The following is a 21,739-nucleotide window of genomic DNA, read 5'->3' as shown; positions in this document are numbered from 1 at the left end:
AAACTACATTTGACTTTTTAAATAATTTTAAAACGAGTATATGCATTATTTAAGGGAAATGGCAGCAGACATCGACAGAATACAAATGACTGGTGATATGTTAAGTGCAGAATATAGGCTGTAGTAGGCCTATCAACTTTCCAGGAAAATTAAATGGTGTCATGACTTTTGAGTGCAAGTTTTCGATAGTTTGACCTGTCAATCTGATATCAGTGGTGCTCACTTCACGCCCCTTGCAAATAAAAAATAATAACAGCTGCAACTTTGAACATTTTCTTTATCTCTTTTTATAGTAAACATATAAATAATAAACTCTAGACATTGCTTGACACATTGCCCTCATGAAAGTAAACTGATACGGTCACGCTATCATAAGCTATCCAAACTGTGCATCTTGTCGCATTTTATTTCTATAAAACTATTTCCCTATTACAAAATATGAAAAGAAAAAATACATTTTAGTAAATTTACATGAGTTACTTATTAATTTATTCAACGAAACATTTTGCTTTGTACTACGAGGCTATATGGTTACTGAGATATCAGAATGTGCATTTCTGAAATAGAAGACACAATGAGACCGAGGGAAAGAGAGTATACAGCAGATAGCCTACGAGACGAAAGATCTGCCCAACTCTAACAACTGAACCAAAATCTTACAAAATAACAGAAGTCTTGATGAACACAGAAAAACAGCACAAGATTGCCAAGACTTTTGCAACTATTTAAATTAAAATATATTCTCGTATCTTACACTATTTCAAATAACGAAACGTGATTCTGTAACGATCTGTCAAAATCTAATTTACAATTCTGTGTATAAAAATATAATTTATGGACCCCAGCGAAGTTTGCGTTGTCCCCCAAAATATAACAGTCAGTTGCACATATGCACAGAACATTACAACCTGTCAAGACGTCTTGTCTCTTTCTTTCTTTTTTACATGTTCTTTTTCTCTGCGTCTTACTTGAGATATACAAAAATAGATTCTGCACAATTGGCTGGTCACACTGCATAAGAATCCATTTGTGTGACACCAGCGAGAGTTCACATGAGAATAAATTATTCAAAGAAAACTTTTAAGGCTCCATTTATTCTTTGAAAATGACACATGTAAAAGTCAATGAAATAAATATCCCAACTCCGTAAGGGGCCTTTGACTCTTTCTTGTCTCTTTCTGTTTTAAATTCTACATAGTCTTTTTTTCTCCTACATTGGTCTTATTTTTTCTTTGTTATATCCGTTTGACGTTTTCAACTCGATAATGACATCCCCAAAGGATGGAGAGCGTGACTGTCCAAGAGCCACGTTCCCATTTGATATAGAAGCTTGGAGTACCAGTGAATTCCGTCCTCTTGCCCGGTGGCGTTAGAGTTGGTATGGTCTTTGGGGAGTAACAACGTGGATAGATGATAGCCCAACCTTAGTGGCATTAAGGCCCAATGCGCCAGGTTGTGATTCTCGATAACTGCGTAACAGGAGGCCAGTACATGGTCGACTACTATCGTTCCTTGCGCTGTCACTGGCGCGAAGGAACCTTCGTGTTCTTCCGTGTAAATCCGAGCCACAATGACAGGCTTCAGTTGAGCGTGTTTATCATCGACAACGATGACCCTTTGTCCGGGCTTGACCTTGCTGGCGAACGTGGCCGTCATGGTGCTGAGGTCCTCCGTGGAGTTGCTGACCACAAACAGGAGATGGGCCGCGGTGAGGATGATCTTGCGCTTGGGCGCTGTTGACTCAATCACATAAAACACTCGACGTGTCGTCGAGTCTTGATCCATGAACATGATGAAAGGGCTGTAGACGAGATTTCCAGCGCTGTCTGCTGACAACACTTGGTCCCCAGGTCTCAGATCTCTCACCTCTTTTCTTACCCCGTGTTTCAGGGTTACATAAGCCGAGCCCGGGAAGCATCCTCCGGATTTTGCAGCCACTGAGTTTTCTGTTGGTGTAAAATATAAAAACGTCAATATACATACATATAAAGGCTCTTGTCTAGGCACATTTTATGGATCAGGTGTGTACATACAGATGGGAAAGATAATCACCATCCCAGCCAAGAAAGGGAAGGAGTACGAAAGAGAACATGTCCCTGTTGGAGAGCGTAGGCTACCCTATACAAGCTACATTTGAATGACAATACGAGTTCTATATTGATTTTTAATTAGGGCAGTTCGGGCTTTAATAACGCAGGTGGTACGTTTCTCCGCAGGATCCGTCTCATCCTCGACATTGTGGACTTCAGCTCTGTGCTGGGACGGACATCGGGTGTAACAAAAGCCTGCTCTGCACTAATTAAAACCAATAAAGAATAACATTGTCATTATAATGCAATTTGTGTACAGAACCACTGTTGGAAAAGGACACTTAGCCCTTCCCAGCTCCTGTGCTCATATTTGCTCAGGTGCAGAAACTTCTGTGTGACAATTCACACGCATCTCGAAAAGAGGAACCCCGTGAGCGGCAAACAGTGTTTATCCTGTCGAGACACTTTTCCAAGCCTCTCAAGATGTAGATTTGAATTTAAATGAGGCCAGAGGCCCTAAATGCTTGTGCTAGCCTAACATCAATGTCCCCCTTTCTACCGCTTCTCTCGGTCTGTTGTCAATCTTGGTGACAATAATTCTGGACTTGGAGAAACTCTTCACATTCCGATCTCTTGGATCACACGCTCAGCAAACAGGGCCGGAGAATGGAGCTGTATAGCTCGGAATGTTCCTGCGTTTAATCTGCTCATGAGATTCCGGGCCATGCTATAAGGTGGTGACAATTGAGAAACAGATTTGGCCGAGCAAGTCCAGCCTTGCTTCGTCCAAATCCTTTTTGTAAAGTCACATGACCCAGAATGACACAGACTTCAATACTATCTCAATCCCCTGTGTTTTGAATTTTAAATAGCAGATTTGCCATCAAAACTTCAAACACGGGCTGTGCACCCGGAGAGGACATCAATTTTGATCGCGTCTCTCAGAGCAACTTAAGCAGCGGTTATTGTTGGCACTGAGCCAGAGGATCGAATCTTTTTGAACAAGTGAAAGACTAGAATGCGTGAGCCCTATGGAAAATACTTAGCAAAAGCAGTTAGAAAGAGATCTAGTAATAATAATGATTGCCTGATATCCGTCGCATTTTGCATACACAGAATAACATTACACGATTTGGAACACTTCGTAAATTCTCCAATATTTTCAGTTGGAAAATAATTTTGAAAATGTTTTACCATTTAATTCCGTCTTTGGGTCTCTAATTCAATTGGATGCAAATCAGTGTCATTTTAAATAGCAGTTCCATTAGTTGTGTCGTAATTGTTTGCATGCAGGCTATGGGATAGCCTAGGCCTACCACTTGCATTGACATGTTTATAACTGGCGCAGACAGACGTGGTTCCTTCATAGAAACAGAGTGTGGCGATATAAGATCGTATTATAGGCTACTCAGTATGGCAGGTAAAATAAACACAAAACAGCTAACAGACTAACATCACTGGTACAGGCTGTCCACGTGAAAGCTTATTGTACATAATATATAGATTAATGTTGATTATATAAACACTAATGATATCCATTAACAATTAACCAAACAAGGACTGAAGTCGACAAAAGGTGTGTATCTGTTGAGGATTTAGCTATCATTTAATGGCTGGAATTGGTTTATCGGTGGTGATGACAAAACTATGTTAACAGGTTAGATTACCCAAATAAACACTAATAAAAGCAGCCTATGCCATTACTGCACTGAAAGACAGGATTTAAAAGGTCTTATGTCTGTAAAGTCCACAAGTATATATATGAAATGTATCTTGAGCAGACTCAAGACTTTCAGATGAGTAAACTACTGTATTTGAGGTAGGGGGTCTCTGTTAGGCCTTGCTGAACACCTGCCCAATGAATGCATTCCATTGCCTTAATACGAGTACTGTACAAGCCGCTGACCGGTTAGCTAATCAGATGGAGGTTTATTGAATTTATGTGCATTTATACTTGTCAGATTGAGGGGATTAGGGGAAAAACACATATATCTTCAGCCTGTAGTTCCAGGCCATTGCATGAAATCGGTGTCACTTCTAAACAGTTATTTTGAGAAATGTCAACCACCCTGAGTTTGCATTGCGCACAAGATGCGTAAACTGAATCCATGTTAGCTGTGCATAGCGCGCGCACGTGTGTGTGTGTGTGTGTGTGTTGGTGGTTGGGGGGTGTCTTAACAGAAATCTGGGTGGGGATTTGACTGACCGCACTCTCACCTGCTTTCACTGAGCAGTGGATGTGGGCCTTGGACTCGTAATAGACCCAATCGAAGCCAGCCTCCACGGCTAGCCGAGACAGGGTGCCATATTTACTCTTGTCCCGATCTGAGGTTGTTATGTCCACGGCACGGCCCTCATAATGCAGCGATTCTTCGAAGTGGTGGCCGTCCTCGTCCCATCCCTCGGTGACGCGTAGTTTGACGCCAGGCCACTGGTTCATCACCGAGATAGCCAACGAGTTGAGCTTGTCCTTACATCTCTGCAGAATGTCAAAGAGAAGAAGAGCCAACCAGGTGTTAGTTATGTGTTGACGCTTCATTAAAGCATACATCATATATAAAAGCTATAGATCTGACGTTGGGTATGGTCTAGGGTATAAAACATACCAATACACATTAGCCTACTTCTAATGTATTGCTTGGTTCGTGCTGTGCATATAACTGTTGGGGACGCTGGATTTTTAACGCGAGTGTACTTAAACAGAGAGGTTTGTTTATTCTGAAAAGCCAGAATGGCATGCGCTGCTCAGGTTTTAGACAAATACTTTGCACCACGGGGACTTCATGCATGTCACGTGGCGGAGAAACATTTCCCTTTTTCTACCCTCGAATAGGTTTATCGGCTCTTGAAAGCTTTACTTTGACAAATGACTCGCTAAAGTGCTTAACATTTTAGATATTTGCAACAAACCGGCAAGGACCTCAGCATTCCAGTCATAATTTAATAGATAAACAGAGCCGAGGGTCAATTGTCATTTTCCCTTATCCGAAGCAAAAGCCTAAGAAATATTTCAAGTCTCTATTTCGAAGGAATTGGCCTCTTTGACTCTCTACCCGCTAGAATATTCTGTCTCGGGAGCAGCGTCGGATGGCACATCTAAGATCGCTGGCAATGAAATATTGATAAGGCATTGCGTTCGCTTCACTGGCCTAAAACATATAGATCCAGTCCAGGAGAGGTGTGACCATGCCAAGGCCTGTTTGTCTCCATTCTGATGGAATGAGCCTTACTTTCATAATTCTGTGCCTGTACTGAAAGATGTTGTTTAATAGCTGCTCGTGTTATGTGTATTTTCTTAGGATAAATTATTCATATTGAAACACTAAAAAAAGCAAAGGAAAAGCCACGCATAGCTATAAAATAAATAATATGGTGGGTGATTTGAATGGCGCACCCGACAACCATTCATGGGACCCTGACATCAGATGCTTGGCCTTCTCCTGGACGACTCTTCCTCAGTCTTAACTAATATGTCAAATAAAACGTCACAAAGAGACCTTTCAGCGTTCCCACGGAGAGGGAACTTTCATTATTCTCGTGGCTCAAGTTTGTTCTTGGGTCGTGACATGATTGCTTAACTGGGGGTCTTTTAGCCCTTTCTTGAAAAACTATTTAAAATATTCCCACAGACGTTGTTAAGCAATATAAATACCTGTAATAAGTCATTTAGTATGATCGCACGAGCACACATGGGTTTCACGGATCAAACCCTCTAGTAAACACAAGGTCAACAGTCTCCTATATATTCGACTCTCAGTTTCCTTCTAGTTTTCCTTTAGTCAAACAAAACAGTAAAACATCCGTAATTCTGATATATCGGGGGCCCAGTTATCATATGAGGCACTTGTGGCACTTGCAGGAGGCAAAAATCAGGGAGACATGCCAAAACCCTTTCCCCTGCACACTCTGAGCGGGATTGCCGGGAGTCAAGAGCCGTGAAGCCTAAAGTCTTTATTAATTCATTGGGTCGTGTGCCGCAAATCAAGCCCAATTCTGCTCAGTCACCGTGAAGCGCAGCGGGAATCCTTCCGCTGTCGCTTTGTACTCAGAGACCGAGTTTTGTTCAACAGGCCTCGACGCTTGCAGACGTTTCTTAATCTCCTCCCAGAATAATTTGGGTTTAGAGTAAATACTTAGCGGGTACCTGTCACTGCAAATATCCCAGTGGTGCCTTCTCCCCGCCGTAACAGCCACTGGTAGCAGTCGCGATGATTTTATTTTTTATTATTATCAAATTAACTATGCAGTGACTTGGGGCGTGCAGTTTGCAGGTTGTCTGGTTAACTTTCCTAGACGCATGTAGCCTACGGGGTTTGTTGGAGGATTGCTGCTGGTAGATCATTTTTAACAACGCTTGATTTACACCTAAGGAAACTGAACCAGACACGAAATTAATCATCTTAACGGGTCCTTAAAATCACCAGTGTTTGACTCACAGGGACCGCTGGATTTTTTGCAGGGATGTTAGATCAACTCTGTAGACAAACAGTGTTTTTTTAAAGACGACAAATGAGCAGAGTGTCACAGCCCGTCCAGCATAAACACACACACATCTGCAAAGAACCCCCTACAATTCCGCTTGAACTAGCTGTAAACTTGTCTCGCCCTTTATGTTGCAGGTGTGTTTCTTGCATTCCGATAGATTACATGTCACACAATCACCTAGATCGATACATTTTGTAGCTCTCTGTGTTGAGCCGTTTAGTGTGTCTGTAATGGATTCATCCATGGCTTTTGCTTTCAACAGCAAAGGGTCAGAAGTTCAAATGCTTCTTAATAATGCTGTGAGAGTAGCATCCCATGTGGGGGAGCCGGTTCCCAAGAAGGACGGCTGCTTGAGGTACACTGCCATTTTCATTGTATGCAACAAGGTGCCAAAAACAGAGTTGAATATGATTTACACTCGTTGTTGACTAAATGCGACTAAAAATGCCATTGATTCTGCTGGTGTACATCTACTGGTGTGTCATATATGCTGCGCAATGTTTCGCTGCTGGCACGTGGATAGCGTCCAGACATTTTCAACAAATTACAACAATAATGCTAATGTCTAGAACATATTAAGTCCCTGATACCATTAAGAAGTAAACTGAGCACAGAAAAAAACCTGTAATATTTTCCGCACCTAACTGCGTGGCGCACATACATCTGCTGGTGATGGATGAGCGCTAAGAAACATTGCACATTAGATCTACATCAATGACTCGAAAATCAAGATTTGTCTTCGTCTCTCAGACACCCCCAGTTCTTGAACATGTCCAGCAATATGTCGCCCAATAAAGCAGAACCAGCGTTTTGAACAGAGACTGACCGCACGCACGCAGGAGTGAATATTTAATCGGAGCTCGTGCCCATGGCGCACGGTCCAGGGGAAACTGCCGCGCGCGCCGCTCTTGCTTCACTGGCGTTCATTCTCTGTTAAAGACGGAGTTCTGTCTTGGGTTGCAATGCCCAAGTTAACACGGTCTAGATTCGTATTGATAAAAAAACACATCCCGAATTTTACAATCTTGATAAACATACTCAAGGATGTAGTCCAGCGGCTAGCCCGCTGGATGCGACACATCCGGGCTATACAATTTTGACCCCTTGGATATTTACCATGGGCACCGCAATGCGAGCAGATCCTGCGGTTCTGTATCCACACAAGACGTCTGCTCATGGTCCACAAACTAATCTCCGTGACAAATCAAACAATATCTATGTGTTCTGCTTGCGCCGAATGCGTAATATTACTCTCCACATCTTCTCACAGCAGCAAAACGCAGTGCGAGGAGCGAAGGCGCGTCGGTGCGCTTTCTCTTTTATTTAATTATTTCTTCTTTTTTTTTATCATCGCACTAATTGGCTCTGTCCCGCCCTGTGAATGAGGAGCTGTGGTATTCGGAACATTTTCAAAGAAATGTCAATGTTTTCATGCACTGATAAACAGCCACTGCCAGTTGCAAAATCCGTGCAAATGTCCGACTGAACGACTTCATATTTTAATTTGTCTATATTTAGATGTCATGTGATTGACAATGCTCTGTCAAGAGGGCCATACTTTCTACACTTGGCTATGCACTAACTGTAGATCAGAGATTACATCTTAAAAATGCATAGTGCCGGTAGCCTATGTATATTTCACCCAACACTGCATAATTTAGAGATAATGTGCGTCCAACAACTCAATACGGATACACTGCATATATCTATATGAGCAGAGGGAGACATTAACATTTTAAAGAGCCTGTCTCAGTGAGAGAAAACTGGGAGCCCGCCGGTTTGCCTGGGCTTGATGGCATTTCGATCGCACGCTTTCATTAGGAAAAGCCCTGTCTTGACTAAAGAAAAAACATGCCCAGAGGGAATTAACAGACCTTTGACGCATTGAAGTTTCAAAAGCTCTGACTTTATAGACTTTAAGAGCTGCCGGGCGGGATGATGTAGTGGCCCGTGGTTCTTGTCTACTATCAGCATCAGAGACTGAGACTGAACAGCGTCTAGGCGGAGAAGTAGGAAGAAGGGGGGAAGGCTTTCACCCTACCTGTGTCATGAGCCTGTCCGCGCCGGTGTTCTCCTCATCCTTAAAGATAATGTCGGGATTGTAATTGGGAGTCAGTTCTTTAAATCGCTCAGAGTTCCGTGTGATCTTGCCCTCGTATCTGCCGCTGGCCCCTAGGGTCTTCTCCGCAACGTTGGGAATGTACTGCTTGTAAGCAAGAGGCGTCAGCTTCTTCGGATGTCTTCTCCTGCCGTGGCCCCTTCCTGGACCGCAACCCAGCCCGGACGACACCAAGGACAAACAGAGCAAACCGACCAGCACGACTCTCGTTAACAGCAGCATTTCTTCCAATGAATCTCAGTCGAGTCCTCGCTTCGTTTTTGAAATCTTGCGCCGGACCCTGAACGGATCTCTCGTCCTGCGTTCTCGTTTCTCCGCTTCCAAGCAATGTCCTTGCCTCCACCTCTTGTTCAGCTTAAGCGTGGGCCCCAGACCGATCCCTACCGTGGCAGGTGCGGAAATGAGAGAGACTGCGAATTGATAACGGAGCACATCGGAGGTGGGTGGTTACAGCGTATACGGGGAAAGGTAGAAAATTGGCCTCGGAACCTTAGGGTAGTTGAAGCCACTGCCGCTAGTGCGAGGGCTCTGCTTGTACTCCTATGTATTATAGCTGCGATCTATGGCAGGGAGGGACGTGATTGGCTCGACCAGACAAACCCTTCTGATGTTTAAAAGACACACAAAAATCTTAAAAGATTTTTTTTCACCTGAAGGGTGGGTTCCGCGGGAGGGGCTGGGTACACACAAATTACACCTTTACCCCTAATTCTTTTTTTACGAAGTGTTGGGAAAAGTAGGCAGTGGTCGGTGAACACATGAAGTCACTTATATTAAGGAGTCAACATGATACCATGTTATACATGCCGTAATCCACCTGGTAGCTTTTACCGCAGATTAAAAAAAGTGCATGGTCATATAACCATGCATCTATCAGTGACCAGTGCATATGTTATTACATCGTTATCTAAGAAGTTGTACAACTTTTTTCTATAATTAGGATGCGATAATTGCTGCAGTGAATGATGCTCTATTCGAAAGTCATTCCATTAATCAAAGCGAATCATGAAAGGGAGGAAAATAAAAAAAAATCTTACGGAATAAATACAATTATGATTGGCCTTTAAGACTTGGCGGATGACAAAACCAAGGCTGTGCCATAAAATGTTGACATCCCCACGGATCAGGAGGTGATGGCTACTGCCTCATAAAGAGCTATGCCCCTCATGCTGCAGCCTTTGTTCTTTACATCCCCTCCAAACCCTTAGCAATAACTTTTAATAACTAACATGGCCATTATCTACATACACGCGTTATATGGAGTGCCCTGGCATTGTGTGCCACATTGTGCGCCTAATTCAATATTTCAAACCAAGTTTCAGATGTCGTTACATTTGCTTCTAATTTCATTGTTGCATAGATGTCTATAGATTTTTTTTATTGAACTACTTTGCATCAAAAGGGCTAATCATTTATTTGGATCAGGGGGTAATTGCTGATGGCAAGTTCTGAACGTTTGCGCAAGAGGAGACCCGAGGTTGCCATGGAGTCATGCAGACACGCGAACAAACGTCTTGATTTGGGCATAATTACCTTTTCGTGGTCTGCGGGGCGGCGCGAGGAAATCACTTAAAACAGCTTAAAAATTGCATTTTTTTTATAACGTTTGATGAGTACTGCTGGGTCACCATCAATAAGCCTCACCTCTGTCGTTCCTTGTCCTGATAGAGTGATGGCAATTATAGTATAGGGTTGTATTGGGCATATAGAGGCTACATCTTTGTTAACATTGCCTATGTTTTGTTTTATAACTTAAACCATTCCAGGATTAAACATGAATATCCCTTTCCCACAAAAAGCCATCAATGAGGTGACAAGAGTAATGTGATAATAATCCAATAGAGCAAATATGACCTGATGCTTTAATGAAATACAATAAACTTTAAAGTGTGTGTGTGTGTGTGTGTGTGTGTGTGTGTGTGTGTGTGTGTGTTTGAAAGAGTCCGAGAGAGACCCCCATGGGTATGAAATAAAAACCCTTCAAACATGTGGTAGTTGGTTTGGAATAGTGACCAATATCAAAGGTCTGTCTCTTCGATGACAGATTGAGCCATACAAACCACTTTATTAACTGCCACATATTAGCTCAGTTCACTCTCAATCATGGTGGTTGCCTGTCCCACTCCAGCACTTTGCGAACAGGTTTTGGTGGGAAATTGTTGACTGCTGTTTACACCATATTAAACATGGCAAATGATTATAGAATTCTTGTAAGAGTACCTTAATTTGGTACTATTGTCCTGGGATATTGAGAATAACTGATCCTCAAATAGCTGATCTTACCAAATCAATCTTAACATGAATGTGCATCCTTTTGTGGACTTTGTTATGTAACCATGCAAAATCAGCACTTTAAATACACACAACATACAAGATGAACATAAGTTAGACTGTGAAGTCTAGAGTGCCTAGACAGTAGAGCTTTCCGTCATAGATGTGGCCTGGTGCCTACAGAGAGAAACTCCCCCCTACAGCATCCAAGAGAGTACTGCAACATCAGGATGGAGGGGGGAGGGGCTCTAATTAAAGCCTGCCCTGTGTGACCTCCAGGACCCCCCACTCTCTTTCTATGCTGGGCCCATGCCAAACCCGTGCCCACTCACTACCGGGATCCATGGCAGCTCGTTCAGGTGAGATCACCTGTGGTTTGGCAACCATAGTGGAAACAAATGAGGTGAATGAAAATACTGTCCTCTCAGTAATATTGTTGGTGAATGTCTGGTGGTATATACAGGCCATTTTCAAAAAAGGTGCAAAAAAACAAGCAGTAAATGATGTTGCTGATGAATGTGAAAGTATCTAAAAAACCCGCTAAAAGGCTGCTTGAACTAGTGCTCCCAGGAGAACTCTGTGCTAAGTTACTAATTAATTACTCAACTGGTATGGTCTGTGATCTTAAACAGACCATGACCAAAATATTCAATTTTGACTGTAGTTATACGTCCAAAGTGTATTGTCCGTATTTGAATTCAGACAACTAAGTACTAAATGAAGTTTAGCCACTATACCAGTGGTGTTTTTCCTTTTTAAAATATTGTGTAAAGGATGGATGATTGACAGCCATCTGTGGCTTTTCTCAGAACATTAAACAGTGTCTGATGTGGTATTTGTCTTCACAATTATTGGGTCATGCAAGAGATTTACTTTCAACAATTCACCCTATTAATACACCAGACATCATCTCAACAGTGTCAAATGCCAGGATGTTCCCACCCCATGTTTGATGTCTGCACATGTCTGCTTGGGTGTTGAGGTGATGGTTTTTAACCATGCATTTAGTTGTAGCCCAGAATCTGGTGGCACTGCCATTATATCATAAATTATGTTTAATGCTTATTATTAAAAAGAAATTCAGAAAAAGTTTGTAAAAAAAATCATAGCAATAGCCATGGCTGCCAGCTTTTTGAGCCTCTACCATTAATGAGGATCATACTGTTGTCGTACAGTCATAAGCGGTCATTCACCACCTGCCCTTTTTCACTTCCTCTTTTCCATTCTCTAGTCGTCTCCGTCTCACTTACTTGTAACGAACGTGGCTAGAGCCGAATTAAGAGACTCCCTACTGCTGAATAAGGTGGATGTCTCACTTGACATCCACCTGAAAACCATCAGCATGGTCTGCACTGTCAGAAAGTAAATAAATGTTGGTGCAATGGGAACCTGCCGTGGAAGTCAGTGGGTGAAGCCGTCCTTAGCACCTCTGGATTAAAACTGATCCTGACTGCCTTTTGACACCACTGTCTGAGGTTGTGTAACCCTCTCTTGATGGTTTAAGACAGTGGATTAATGACTGGCACACACACACACACACACACACACACACATACCCTGCCGTCTCATGTTTGTTGGAAAAACACAGTTCCTTATCTACACTGACTAAATGCCATCTGCAAGTCATTTTAAATAGAATCTGTGGTTGGCTGCATCATATTGTATCTATATTTACTAGTATATTTACAACATTCATACTGTTAACATGAAGCACACAATCAGAAAATGTGATTCAGTGCATGGCTGTTTGGAATAAACCTAGGTGTACCCATACGGGCAAGTATACATTTCCCATACATTTTCTATATACTGGCATTCTAAACATATTTACTTCAATGTATGCAGGATGAAACAGCTGGATCAGTATGGCAGCTATACCACAAGCGACTGATTTCTGTTGATGTGGGTGTAATTCTAGAATAATCTCACTGTGATTTCACAAATATGATCTCATGATTATTAAAAGATCCAATATGGAGCACCTGCTTATCACCCCAGTCCTAATCAGAGATTTGACAAACACATTTCTCTGTACTTCTCTCTTTCTGCCTCACACAATCATCACTTGCTTCCCAGATCAAGAACGTCCAATAAAAAACGCTTTCGAGCACAGTTAAAACAGCACCATCACCGCCAGAACAAGCACACTGTAGCTTTAAGCGCATCAGGTAAAATCAATACTCTTCTGAATCTCGGGGTCATTAAGGGCAGGGTGAGAGGTGAGCAGAGGGATGATCTGTTGGGCGCGAGCCTGGGTCAACTCCTGAGCTGTGCTTTGTGTTGTTCCCGCACACAAGCAGTGAATAAAGGGTGTTTCACAATCCCCTAAGTGAGGTTTCTATGTGGCAGTGACTGTAAAGGCGTTTTTATTTGCTCCCGGGCGGCCGCTCCCTTTACTTAAACATTCTCCAGCTCTACCAGGGCCGAGGCCAGACAGAGAGATCGGCCTTCAGCTGGTCGACCAGGTGAACCCAGTGTGTGTGTGTGTGTGTGTGTGTGTGTGTGTGTGTGTGTGTGTATACTGTGTATGAGGGGTATGTGGGAGGGCTGTCTTTGGAGGTGTCATGAGCTATGTATGGGTACCTCAGTACCTAGCACTTGTAGAGAATAGGGAAAGCTGTTGTGTTTGCAACTCTTGATTGACAGAGCAGCTAACCCTAGCATGAACCCTGACATAGACTGTGACAGTTATCAATGGCTTTTCTATCAACACGCAACATTCCACCATAGGCGACGATAAAGACTTGGAACACTGATCTCTAGCACTATAGATGAGGTTGTATGGAGCTTTTGAAGGTCAATGACCTACTCCACAGTTTTAACTCATTTCTAAATATTATCAACACAAAAAAGTGTTATTCCAAAATATGTTGACAGAACAGCAAGAAAACATGTGACAGAAGTTTAATTTCAGGTATGTTGCCATAATTCTTCCAAATGCATCGATTAAAGTTCCAATTCCAATTCTGAATATAAAATTACATAATACAATAACACAAGTGGAACCCCTGTGTCCATGAACTCTAGAATTAAGCAAAAACATCAGAAACCCTTTCATTCGAGCGCCCACCATTCACTTTAAGTTTTACAGTAATCTATGCAAAACTATGTTGAAGTGTAATACACAGATGTGTCACACATTGGTATGTGTGACTAACTCTGACTTGTTTAGACACAATAACAAGAGCCCAAGATTTATCCAAAAGATCCAACAAAACAGAATGACTCACCTGGGAATAAGACAGGTAGAGAGATCAAAGTACCAAGTTGATATTGGGAAATGGACACTTAAGAAACCGATGAAAACATAATTGCAATAGCACAACAAAACTGCATATAAAATAATTGACATCTAGAGAGATGGGCTTATGGTGAACTCTGCATGCTTTGTTCAACTGCCATTATGACCTGAGGCCACACTGATACTATCTATCTAATGAACTTGGGGTTCTTCCAGTGTACACCATATGACCTAGAGCTGCTTGAACTCCTTCTTGATTCAGTAGTCATCCGAGAGCACAACAAACACCATAACAGCTTAATTGCAGCACGCAAACAGGCTAATATGCTAACCACACTAACCACTACTGAGGGAACGCCCATCATCATCTCCAGGCATGTAAATTAGTTAGCTAGCCTTACAGAAATGTCAGGCTTCTGGTGAACAGCTGCCGCAAATTTGCTTTTGGCAATGTTGCTGAAAGTTTGCATCTAGCGGTCAACATGGGCAAACTGCTGGCAATATTTTCTAGTAAACTCATTTGTTTCCCACAAATCACCCGCACGTTTGCTGCAAATCTGCCGCAAACATTTAACTTGTGTAAGTGTATAGAACTAGGATCAGGCCGAGGTATCGTCATGTCCAACCAAGCCTGCATTGTTATGGCCTCATCAAATGTGAACAATTTGTCAAACAATATCACCACACATCTACAAACACTGTTTGCCAGACACCCTAGATAGACTTTTAGATATGCCTCATGTCCCAGACAGTGTGTAATGCCCGGTCTGATCATAATATTAGTTAATTCTTAACTCTTATCTGCATCCTTGTCCTTGCTGAGTTGTTGTTAAAAGGGTTAAACGTGGAAATGTCACTATAAAGAGAGTGTGACTCAAATTGAAGACGCCAGGGACTCTCCGGTTCCTCATGATATCTTGGGTGACATCAGACCGATCAATAGTATCCTGGTGTCTTAGCCACACAAAACGACTGGGAAAAGTCATTCCTTCCTTGTCGTATAGGGGTAGAAAGGGCAAACATTCAACACCACATCCTAATCTTAGGAGTTACCATCAGTAGAGAGAGTTAAAGGAGAGATATGATCAGATGAGAGTGAAGTGCTCTTCCAGACACAGATAGCTAGACTCAGAGTCAACCAGGATACCTGGCATCCTCAACAATTGCCTCTCCGTCACTGTATAAGAGAGCATGATAGGATTGTTGTGTATAGATCTCCTCAAAGCGCCAAGTAATTTTTTAACAGGCTTTCAAGCCCTGATGCGTTTTGGACACTTCAAAGTAGAGATGGTCCTCCCAAAATCCCTTTATGATGCTTTATAAAGAGTCTGTCTACAGACTCGAAGCCATCAGGCCACCTTTAAAACATGTTTATGGCTCCAAGGTAGCTCTACCATCTTTATATTTGTTCAGTGCTGAAAGATTCACCGCACATCAACAGGTTAGGCTGGCTAAGTCTCTACTGCGGGCATTTGAAACCTTAGAGAAGCAGTGTAAGAACTAATTTCTCCACCTGCAAAGCTTCCATGTTTTTCTCCAGAATGTTACACAAGACCCATGTAACAAGCAGCACGGTGCAGGTTTAATGAGGGCATGCAAATCAATACTGATTCAAGGACAAGAAGAGACAATTGTGTGTTATAAAGCATGCTCTGTATTTACACAAGTGAGAGGGCACTGCCTTGTGGCATAATCATAGTATGCAAAGCTGCCTTGGTGAAATGCCTAGCTTAAGTTCACCTCCAACCAGGAGCTATTAGCTGAAATTAAAGTAAGAGACTGGCAGACACAGTTGCGCCATCAACCTCAGGAGTGCCCAGAATGTCTGTGACCACACCACAGGCAAAACAAATAAACCACCTTCACAACACGAGCTGAGTGCACCACATTAGCTGGTGATGTGACCTTTTCTACCTTTCTCACCTGCACCAATTGTATCATTTTCATATTTCTGCTATTTCTCTGCTCCGTTCATCCATCGCTCTGCCCATCTTCTCACTCCCTCGTTCTCTGACTGTGGAGTGCGATGAGTAAAGGCGTGCATTAGGTGAGCACTTGGCCAGACTGCTGTAGACAGACCCTCAAAGAGCTGAGCTTTGGATCGATATCTCCCATTGATCCACTGTTCTTCAGTGATGTAATGTGTTCCTTCTGTTATTTGTGTCACAGTTGTCTGACTGTTTCAGTTCCAAGTGCTGCCTCTACCGCTCTCACTCCACATGTCCGTCTTCTCTCTCTGGCTCTTCGTATGTGTATGGCAGGAGTCATAATCATCAAATCAAATTGCTTTGTGGATATGTGACACCAACAAACTTCCCTCTCAAATGCACTTGGCACTGTAAAGAAAAGTAACCCTATTTACATGTTAGAGTTATACCTGTTGTGATCTTAACTGTGAGAATATATCTACACACACTTTATCGGCACTACACAATCGTAAGGGTCATGGCGGAGAACTGTATTGTCCATAGAATATTATGGTTTCTTGGCACCATTTTCAATAAAGCACTGATTTATATGAAATTGGTTTCACAAAGTGTGAGTGAGTGAGTGTGTGTGTGTGTGTGTGTGTGTGTGTGTGTGTGTGTGTGTGTGTGTGTGTGTGTGTGTCGGTGATATGAAAGCATAAGAGCCGAGTTGGTTGCTAGAGCAGAATTGCTGGGTTGCTTCTGCTGGGCAGCTCCATTGTGCCTGGTGCTGCAGGTGGGAAATCACCCTGGCCTTTATCTTTATAGCCTCCAAGCAAAGGCACACTTTATCAGACGGGGAGGGGCAGGGCAAAGGAGCGTTTAAAAAAGCAGCAGTGCTACCTCAAACTACTGTGGGCAGTAAACCCTGTGAAGGCCTACATCACAGAGAACTGGGATCACAGACAGGGAGCAGGTGTGTGTGTGTGTGTGTGTGTGTGTGTGTGTGTGTGTGTGTGTGTGTGTGTGTGTGTGTGTGTGTGTGTGTGTGTGTGTGTGTGTGTGTGTGATACACCAGACAGCGTGTCATTAGTGGGTGCCATGATCATGAACTAAAATAAGATGTGTCTGACTAGTACTGCACTTCATACACATGTTGCAAACATATCAACTAAAGGTCTTTGCTTTGCTGAGTTATCAAGGATGGGGTTTGGCCTTGAAAATACCTAGGGAAGGGGCAACAATAAGGTGTACTTACTAGCCATTCTTTTCTTTTGAAACTACATAACGAAAGAGTACCTGAAACCAAATTCTTGACCTGTATTATGCTGAGGGAATTCATTCCACATCCCTCCTCCCAAAACTGGTGGTGAGCGATGCTATACTTCTGTTGAAATCTCACACATAAATCCCAAACGGACAGAGGCCTGATTTCCATCGCAAGAGCGAAGGTGTTACCTGTGAGACTGCGCCACATCCTCCCCTGACGGACTTTCCACAGAAATGGCAGGCGGGTGTGTAAAAGCTCACTCACTTGCTACTTTGTTCAGCTAGACCTACGCGCCACTCAGAAATGTGTTGAATTTTCTGCCACTGCACTCTGTGCTTCTATAAATACTAGCATGTCAGGAGGAGTAAGACATAGGGAACCAGACAGATTCTTGTCATTTTATTCACACGCACACACATACACCAATACACCCACACCCACACCCACAAACAAACACACACACACACACACACACACACACACACACACAGGGTATATGGACCTTGCTCTCTGCCTGAAAATAAAATGGGCTTTTATTTACAGGTAAGCCTCACTGATATGGGATCCATAACATTTCAGGTTGGTGACTGTCATTTACAACATTCATGTCATAAAATGTCAAGTGAATTTTTCATGATTGTGCCTGGTCCACTGCTCAGAGTTCAGTAAAGTCATGTAGTCATGGTGATAACATGCCCTCAGCACCTTCCTTGTAATAGTTTAGCTTAATGATGATGACGTGACTAAAAGGAAAACACATTCATGATGTCTCTCTCTTTCTCTCTCTCTCTCTTTCTCTCTCTCTCTCTCTCTCTCTCTCTCTCTCTCTCTCTCTACTCATATCTCCCTCAGTTTCACTATTTTTTCCTTTCTTTTTGTGTCTGTTATTCCATTGCTTTCAATATATCATTCTCACTCTCAGTATCATTCCATCTTCCTCCTTCTGTCAGCTGGGACAGCAAGTCCTGTATTTTCTCCCCAGGGTCAGGGTTGAAATAACGTGTGCAGTGACGCAGGACAGGACAAGAGGAAGAAACAAAAAAAATGACCAGCAAAGGCAGCAGAGACAGACCAATTTGAATCCCTCTCCCGTCACCTAGCAACCCTGGCATTGGTCATGACCTCTAATGGCCAATTGCACTCAGTCTCCCAATTCATGAGAAAACTTTGATGTGAAAGAAAAACACCCCTTAAACTTCCTTTGAATAGTGTCTCAATTTGTCAGCCCGCTGGCCGTGAATGTGTTAATAGTCATGAGGAAAACCATATACTCTAAATGTGTCAGTGTGTTTGTGTGTAATACAGGGAATGTGTATGTGTGTGTGTGAGTGTGTGTGTGAACCTGTGTGAGCCTGTTTGTCAGCACAAGTCAAATTCTCCAAAACGCTGTAAACGAGCATGCTTTGAGAGGACACATTAGGAATTGGGCATTATATTTATAATGTTAGGATTAGAATGACTATAAGCTAGTTTCTGATCCTCAAACTATGTTAAGAGCCTTACTAAGCACTGCAAAAGCCATGCCAAGCAATAACTTCAAATTGGAACATAATCTTGCCTATCAGGCTAAACAAGTCTCCATTCAAAAAAAAAAAAAATATGACAGGACAGAAAATGTATGCGTGTAACATGATTTTGAGATTTCTGACACCCTCTTCCACAGCAGTCACAATAACTAACAGTCAGACGTGTAGACATGACTTCAGCAATGAAAGGCCCTCCACTGACAGTGAGAGAGGGAGAAAGTGAGAGAGAGAGAGAAGGAGAGAGAGAGAATGAGAGAGAAAGATAGAGGGAGAGCAACGAGAGAATAACTCTAATGGCTGAGTGATCGATGTGTGAGAATTGCAGAGGTTGTTAGGTTGTTATTGGCAGGGAGAGTGCAGGGAGGAGGGAGGGAGGGATGGAGAGAGAGAGAGACAAGAAAGAGAGAAGAGAGAGAGAGAGAGAGATATTGGTGGGTCGGGCCCTTGTTCATGCTGTGGCCTGTAATGCCCCACATCAAACCCCATCACCTCTCTCCTCTATCAGCTGAGAGAGGGAATGAGAGAAAGAGAGAGGAGAGGAGCACGGGGGGTCTGCTGCCTCACACCATACATTAGCCAGTGTCCAGACACACCATACATTAGCCAGTGTCCAGACACACCCTCACCCCAAAAACACAGTGCAGACAGCGCCAATGCAGATCAAACAGCACACCCATATTACACACACTCGTACAAGATCCCAAAAGGCCGCGACGCTGTCTTATCGTGAGCGGCAGGTTGAGGAACGATGATTTGTACTTGCTGTGCACCCACGGCTCGGCTCTGAGAGTGCACAGAGAGAGAGAGAGAGAGAGAGAGTGCACACAGAGAGAGAGAGAGAGAGAGCAGAGCAGAGAACGGCGGGCCAATAGGGGGCAGCTGGGAGCTAATCCCAGGGTTTGGGCTGAAGATCCTCCCACCATCAATGCAGGACTTGTCTCAGACATGAAGCACTGGCCAGCACTGAGGGAGACAGACAGAAAGAATGCAAGAGACAGGGAGGAAAGAGGGAAAGAGCCCTGTCTCACACTGTCAAAGCTTTCACATCCCTTTCATCTGCTTGTCCAATGAGCAACAGGTTTGCACTGGCTGTGCTGGCAATCTATCGGGGGCATCCACTGAGTGACAAGAGATGCCACTAGCCACTATGGAATAGTGATTTTTGAGGAAGCACGGTCTGTCACAGGAGCTGCTGATTACATTCATCCACAGTACTGTCATCAAGTCTGTACTGTGCTCTTCCATCACAGACTGGCTCAGAGCAGCCATGAGACAAGACAGAAACTGACTGTAACCAACAGAGAGGGGGAGAGTGGGAAAGAGAGAGGAAAAGAGAGAGAGCAAGAGAGAGAAAGAGAGAGAGAGAGAGAGGGGAGAAAAGGAGAGGGGAAAGAGAGATAGAGTAGAGAGAGAGGAGAGAGGGAGGAGAAATAGAGAGAGAAGAGAAAAGGAGAGGAGAAAAAGACAGAGAAAGAGAGAGAGAGAGAGAGAGAGAGAGAGTGGCAGGCAGAGAAAGATAGAGGCACTGAGGCAGTGGACCTAAGAAAGCCCGGCATTTTCTACACAGCTTCACTGGTTACTAATGGAAACAGAGCAGGGCAAACATTTACCTTCCTCTCTGTGTGAAGTATCTCTCTCTCCCCCTTCTCTTTCACAAAAACAGGCACACACACTCACACATTCATACACACACACACAGACACACTCACACACACACACACACACTTGAATGCATACATTTGAATGACTCAAACATGGACTCGCACTTCATTCACTCTCTACTAATGCCAGTGTATTCCAATCTGCATATATGGCATGCATAAGCCATGAAGGAATGAACATCAGCTACGTGCTCTACAGACAAACTCTCACGCAGGTACGAGGGCAAGAGAGGTGTAGAGGAGGAGTGTGAAAAAGGAGGAGTGGAGGAGATTTAGAGTTATGGGGACAAACAGGAGCACATGGCAAGAAGGAATGAAGAAGAAGAAGAAGAAGAAGAAGAAGAAGAAGAAGAAGAAGTGAGATGAAAACAAGAATGGTGAAGAAGCACTTTTGTCTAAAATCCCAATCAAGCCGTTTAGGCCATGTGAATTGTTTCAGCTCTGAACTGCCAGACTGAATGTTATACAGACTAGAGCGAGAGAGAGAGAGAGAGAGAGAGAGAGAGAGAGAGAGAGAGAGAGAGAGAGAGAGATGAGAGAGAGAGAGAGAGAGATGAAGAGAGACACATGGAGACAGAGAGGAAGGTATAGATGTTTCTGAAGCATGGCAGCGGTGAAGCGTATCAGTGACAGAGATGAACGAGGCACAGACAGAGGGGTGACGCTTCGACGGCGACTGACCCTCCCTCCCTCGCCAATTAGCAGATTGATTAGCGGGCGGAGAGGAGCGGACGCCCGTCACTCAGCGCAGACCGAAGGCTGGGACAGGAAGGGGCCCGGAATGCCACGGCAACAACAGGCTGCTGGGGGGGGGGGCACATAGAGGCAGTGATCCATACTGGGGGAGCGAGAATGAACATAATACTGGACGCGCTAAAACAACAAATACCACACGGGTTCCAAAGCCCCCCTGACAACAGCCTGCTTTTAAAGAGCGGTGTGGTTGAGAGGTCAGTGCAGGCTGCTGCAGCCGGGGAGCTGGAGATGTTCCACGGTCAGTCAAGAAGGAGCCAGAGAGGGTTGAAGCGGAGTGGGTTAGTAATCAAGCATCTTTGGAGGAGGTAACGAACAGTGCCGTGCAATCTTCTGACAGTTTGTCCAGAAGGCCAGCGTTGGAAAACTGCAGAGTAGGCTAGAACAGTGCTGAACCCCTTACATTCTTTGACCTCGCCACAAAAAGGATGTCAGGACTGGACACACACACACTAGGGATGTCGTCATACCAGAAA

General features: G+C 43.6%; 1 protein-coding gene across 4 annotated transcripts; it reads right to left on the bottom strand.

The window, feature by feature from the left end:
* Positions 1-260: 260 nt before the first annotated feature.
* shha (sonic hedgehog signaling molecule a) lies at positions 261-9,152 on the bottom strand. 4 transcript variants are annotated; one of them, XM_048267173.1, is made up of 3 exons: positions 8,557-9,152; positions 4,248-4,509; positions 261-1,946 (listed from the first exon to the last, which is right to left on the bottom strand). In XM_048267173.1, the coding sequence occupies exons 1-3, from the start codon at positions 8,854-8,856 to the stop codon at positions 1,255-1,257; spliced, it is 1,254 nt and encodes a 417-aa protein (XP_048123130.1). In that variant the 5' UTR covers positions 8,857-9,152; the 3' UTR covers positions 261-1,254. The 4 variants fall into 4 exon arrangements, with proteins under 4 accessions (XP_048123130.1, XP_048123133.1, XP_048123131.1 ...); XM_048267176.1 differs by lacking the exon at positions 8,557-9,152 and adding an exon at positions 7,632-7,653; XM_048267174.1 differs by lacking the exon at positions 8,557-9,152 and adding an exon at positions 5,425-5,479.
* Positions 9,153-21,739: the final 12,587 nt, after the last annotated feature.

Source organism: Alosa alosa, chromosome 16 (genome assembly GCF_017589495.1).
Source record: "Alosa alosa isolate M-15738 ecotype Scorff River chromosome 16, AALO_Geno_1.1, whole genome shotgun sequence".
Taxonomy (NCBI): domain Eukaryota; kingdom Metazoa; phylum Chordata; class Actinopteri; order Clupeiformes; family Clupeidae; genus Alosa; species Alosa alosa.
This window is presented reverse-complemented; position numbering and strand designations above follow the sequence as displayed.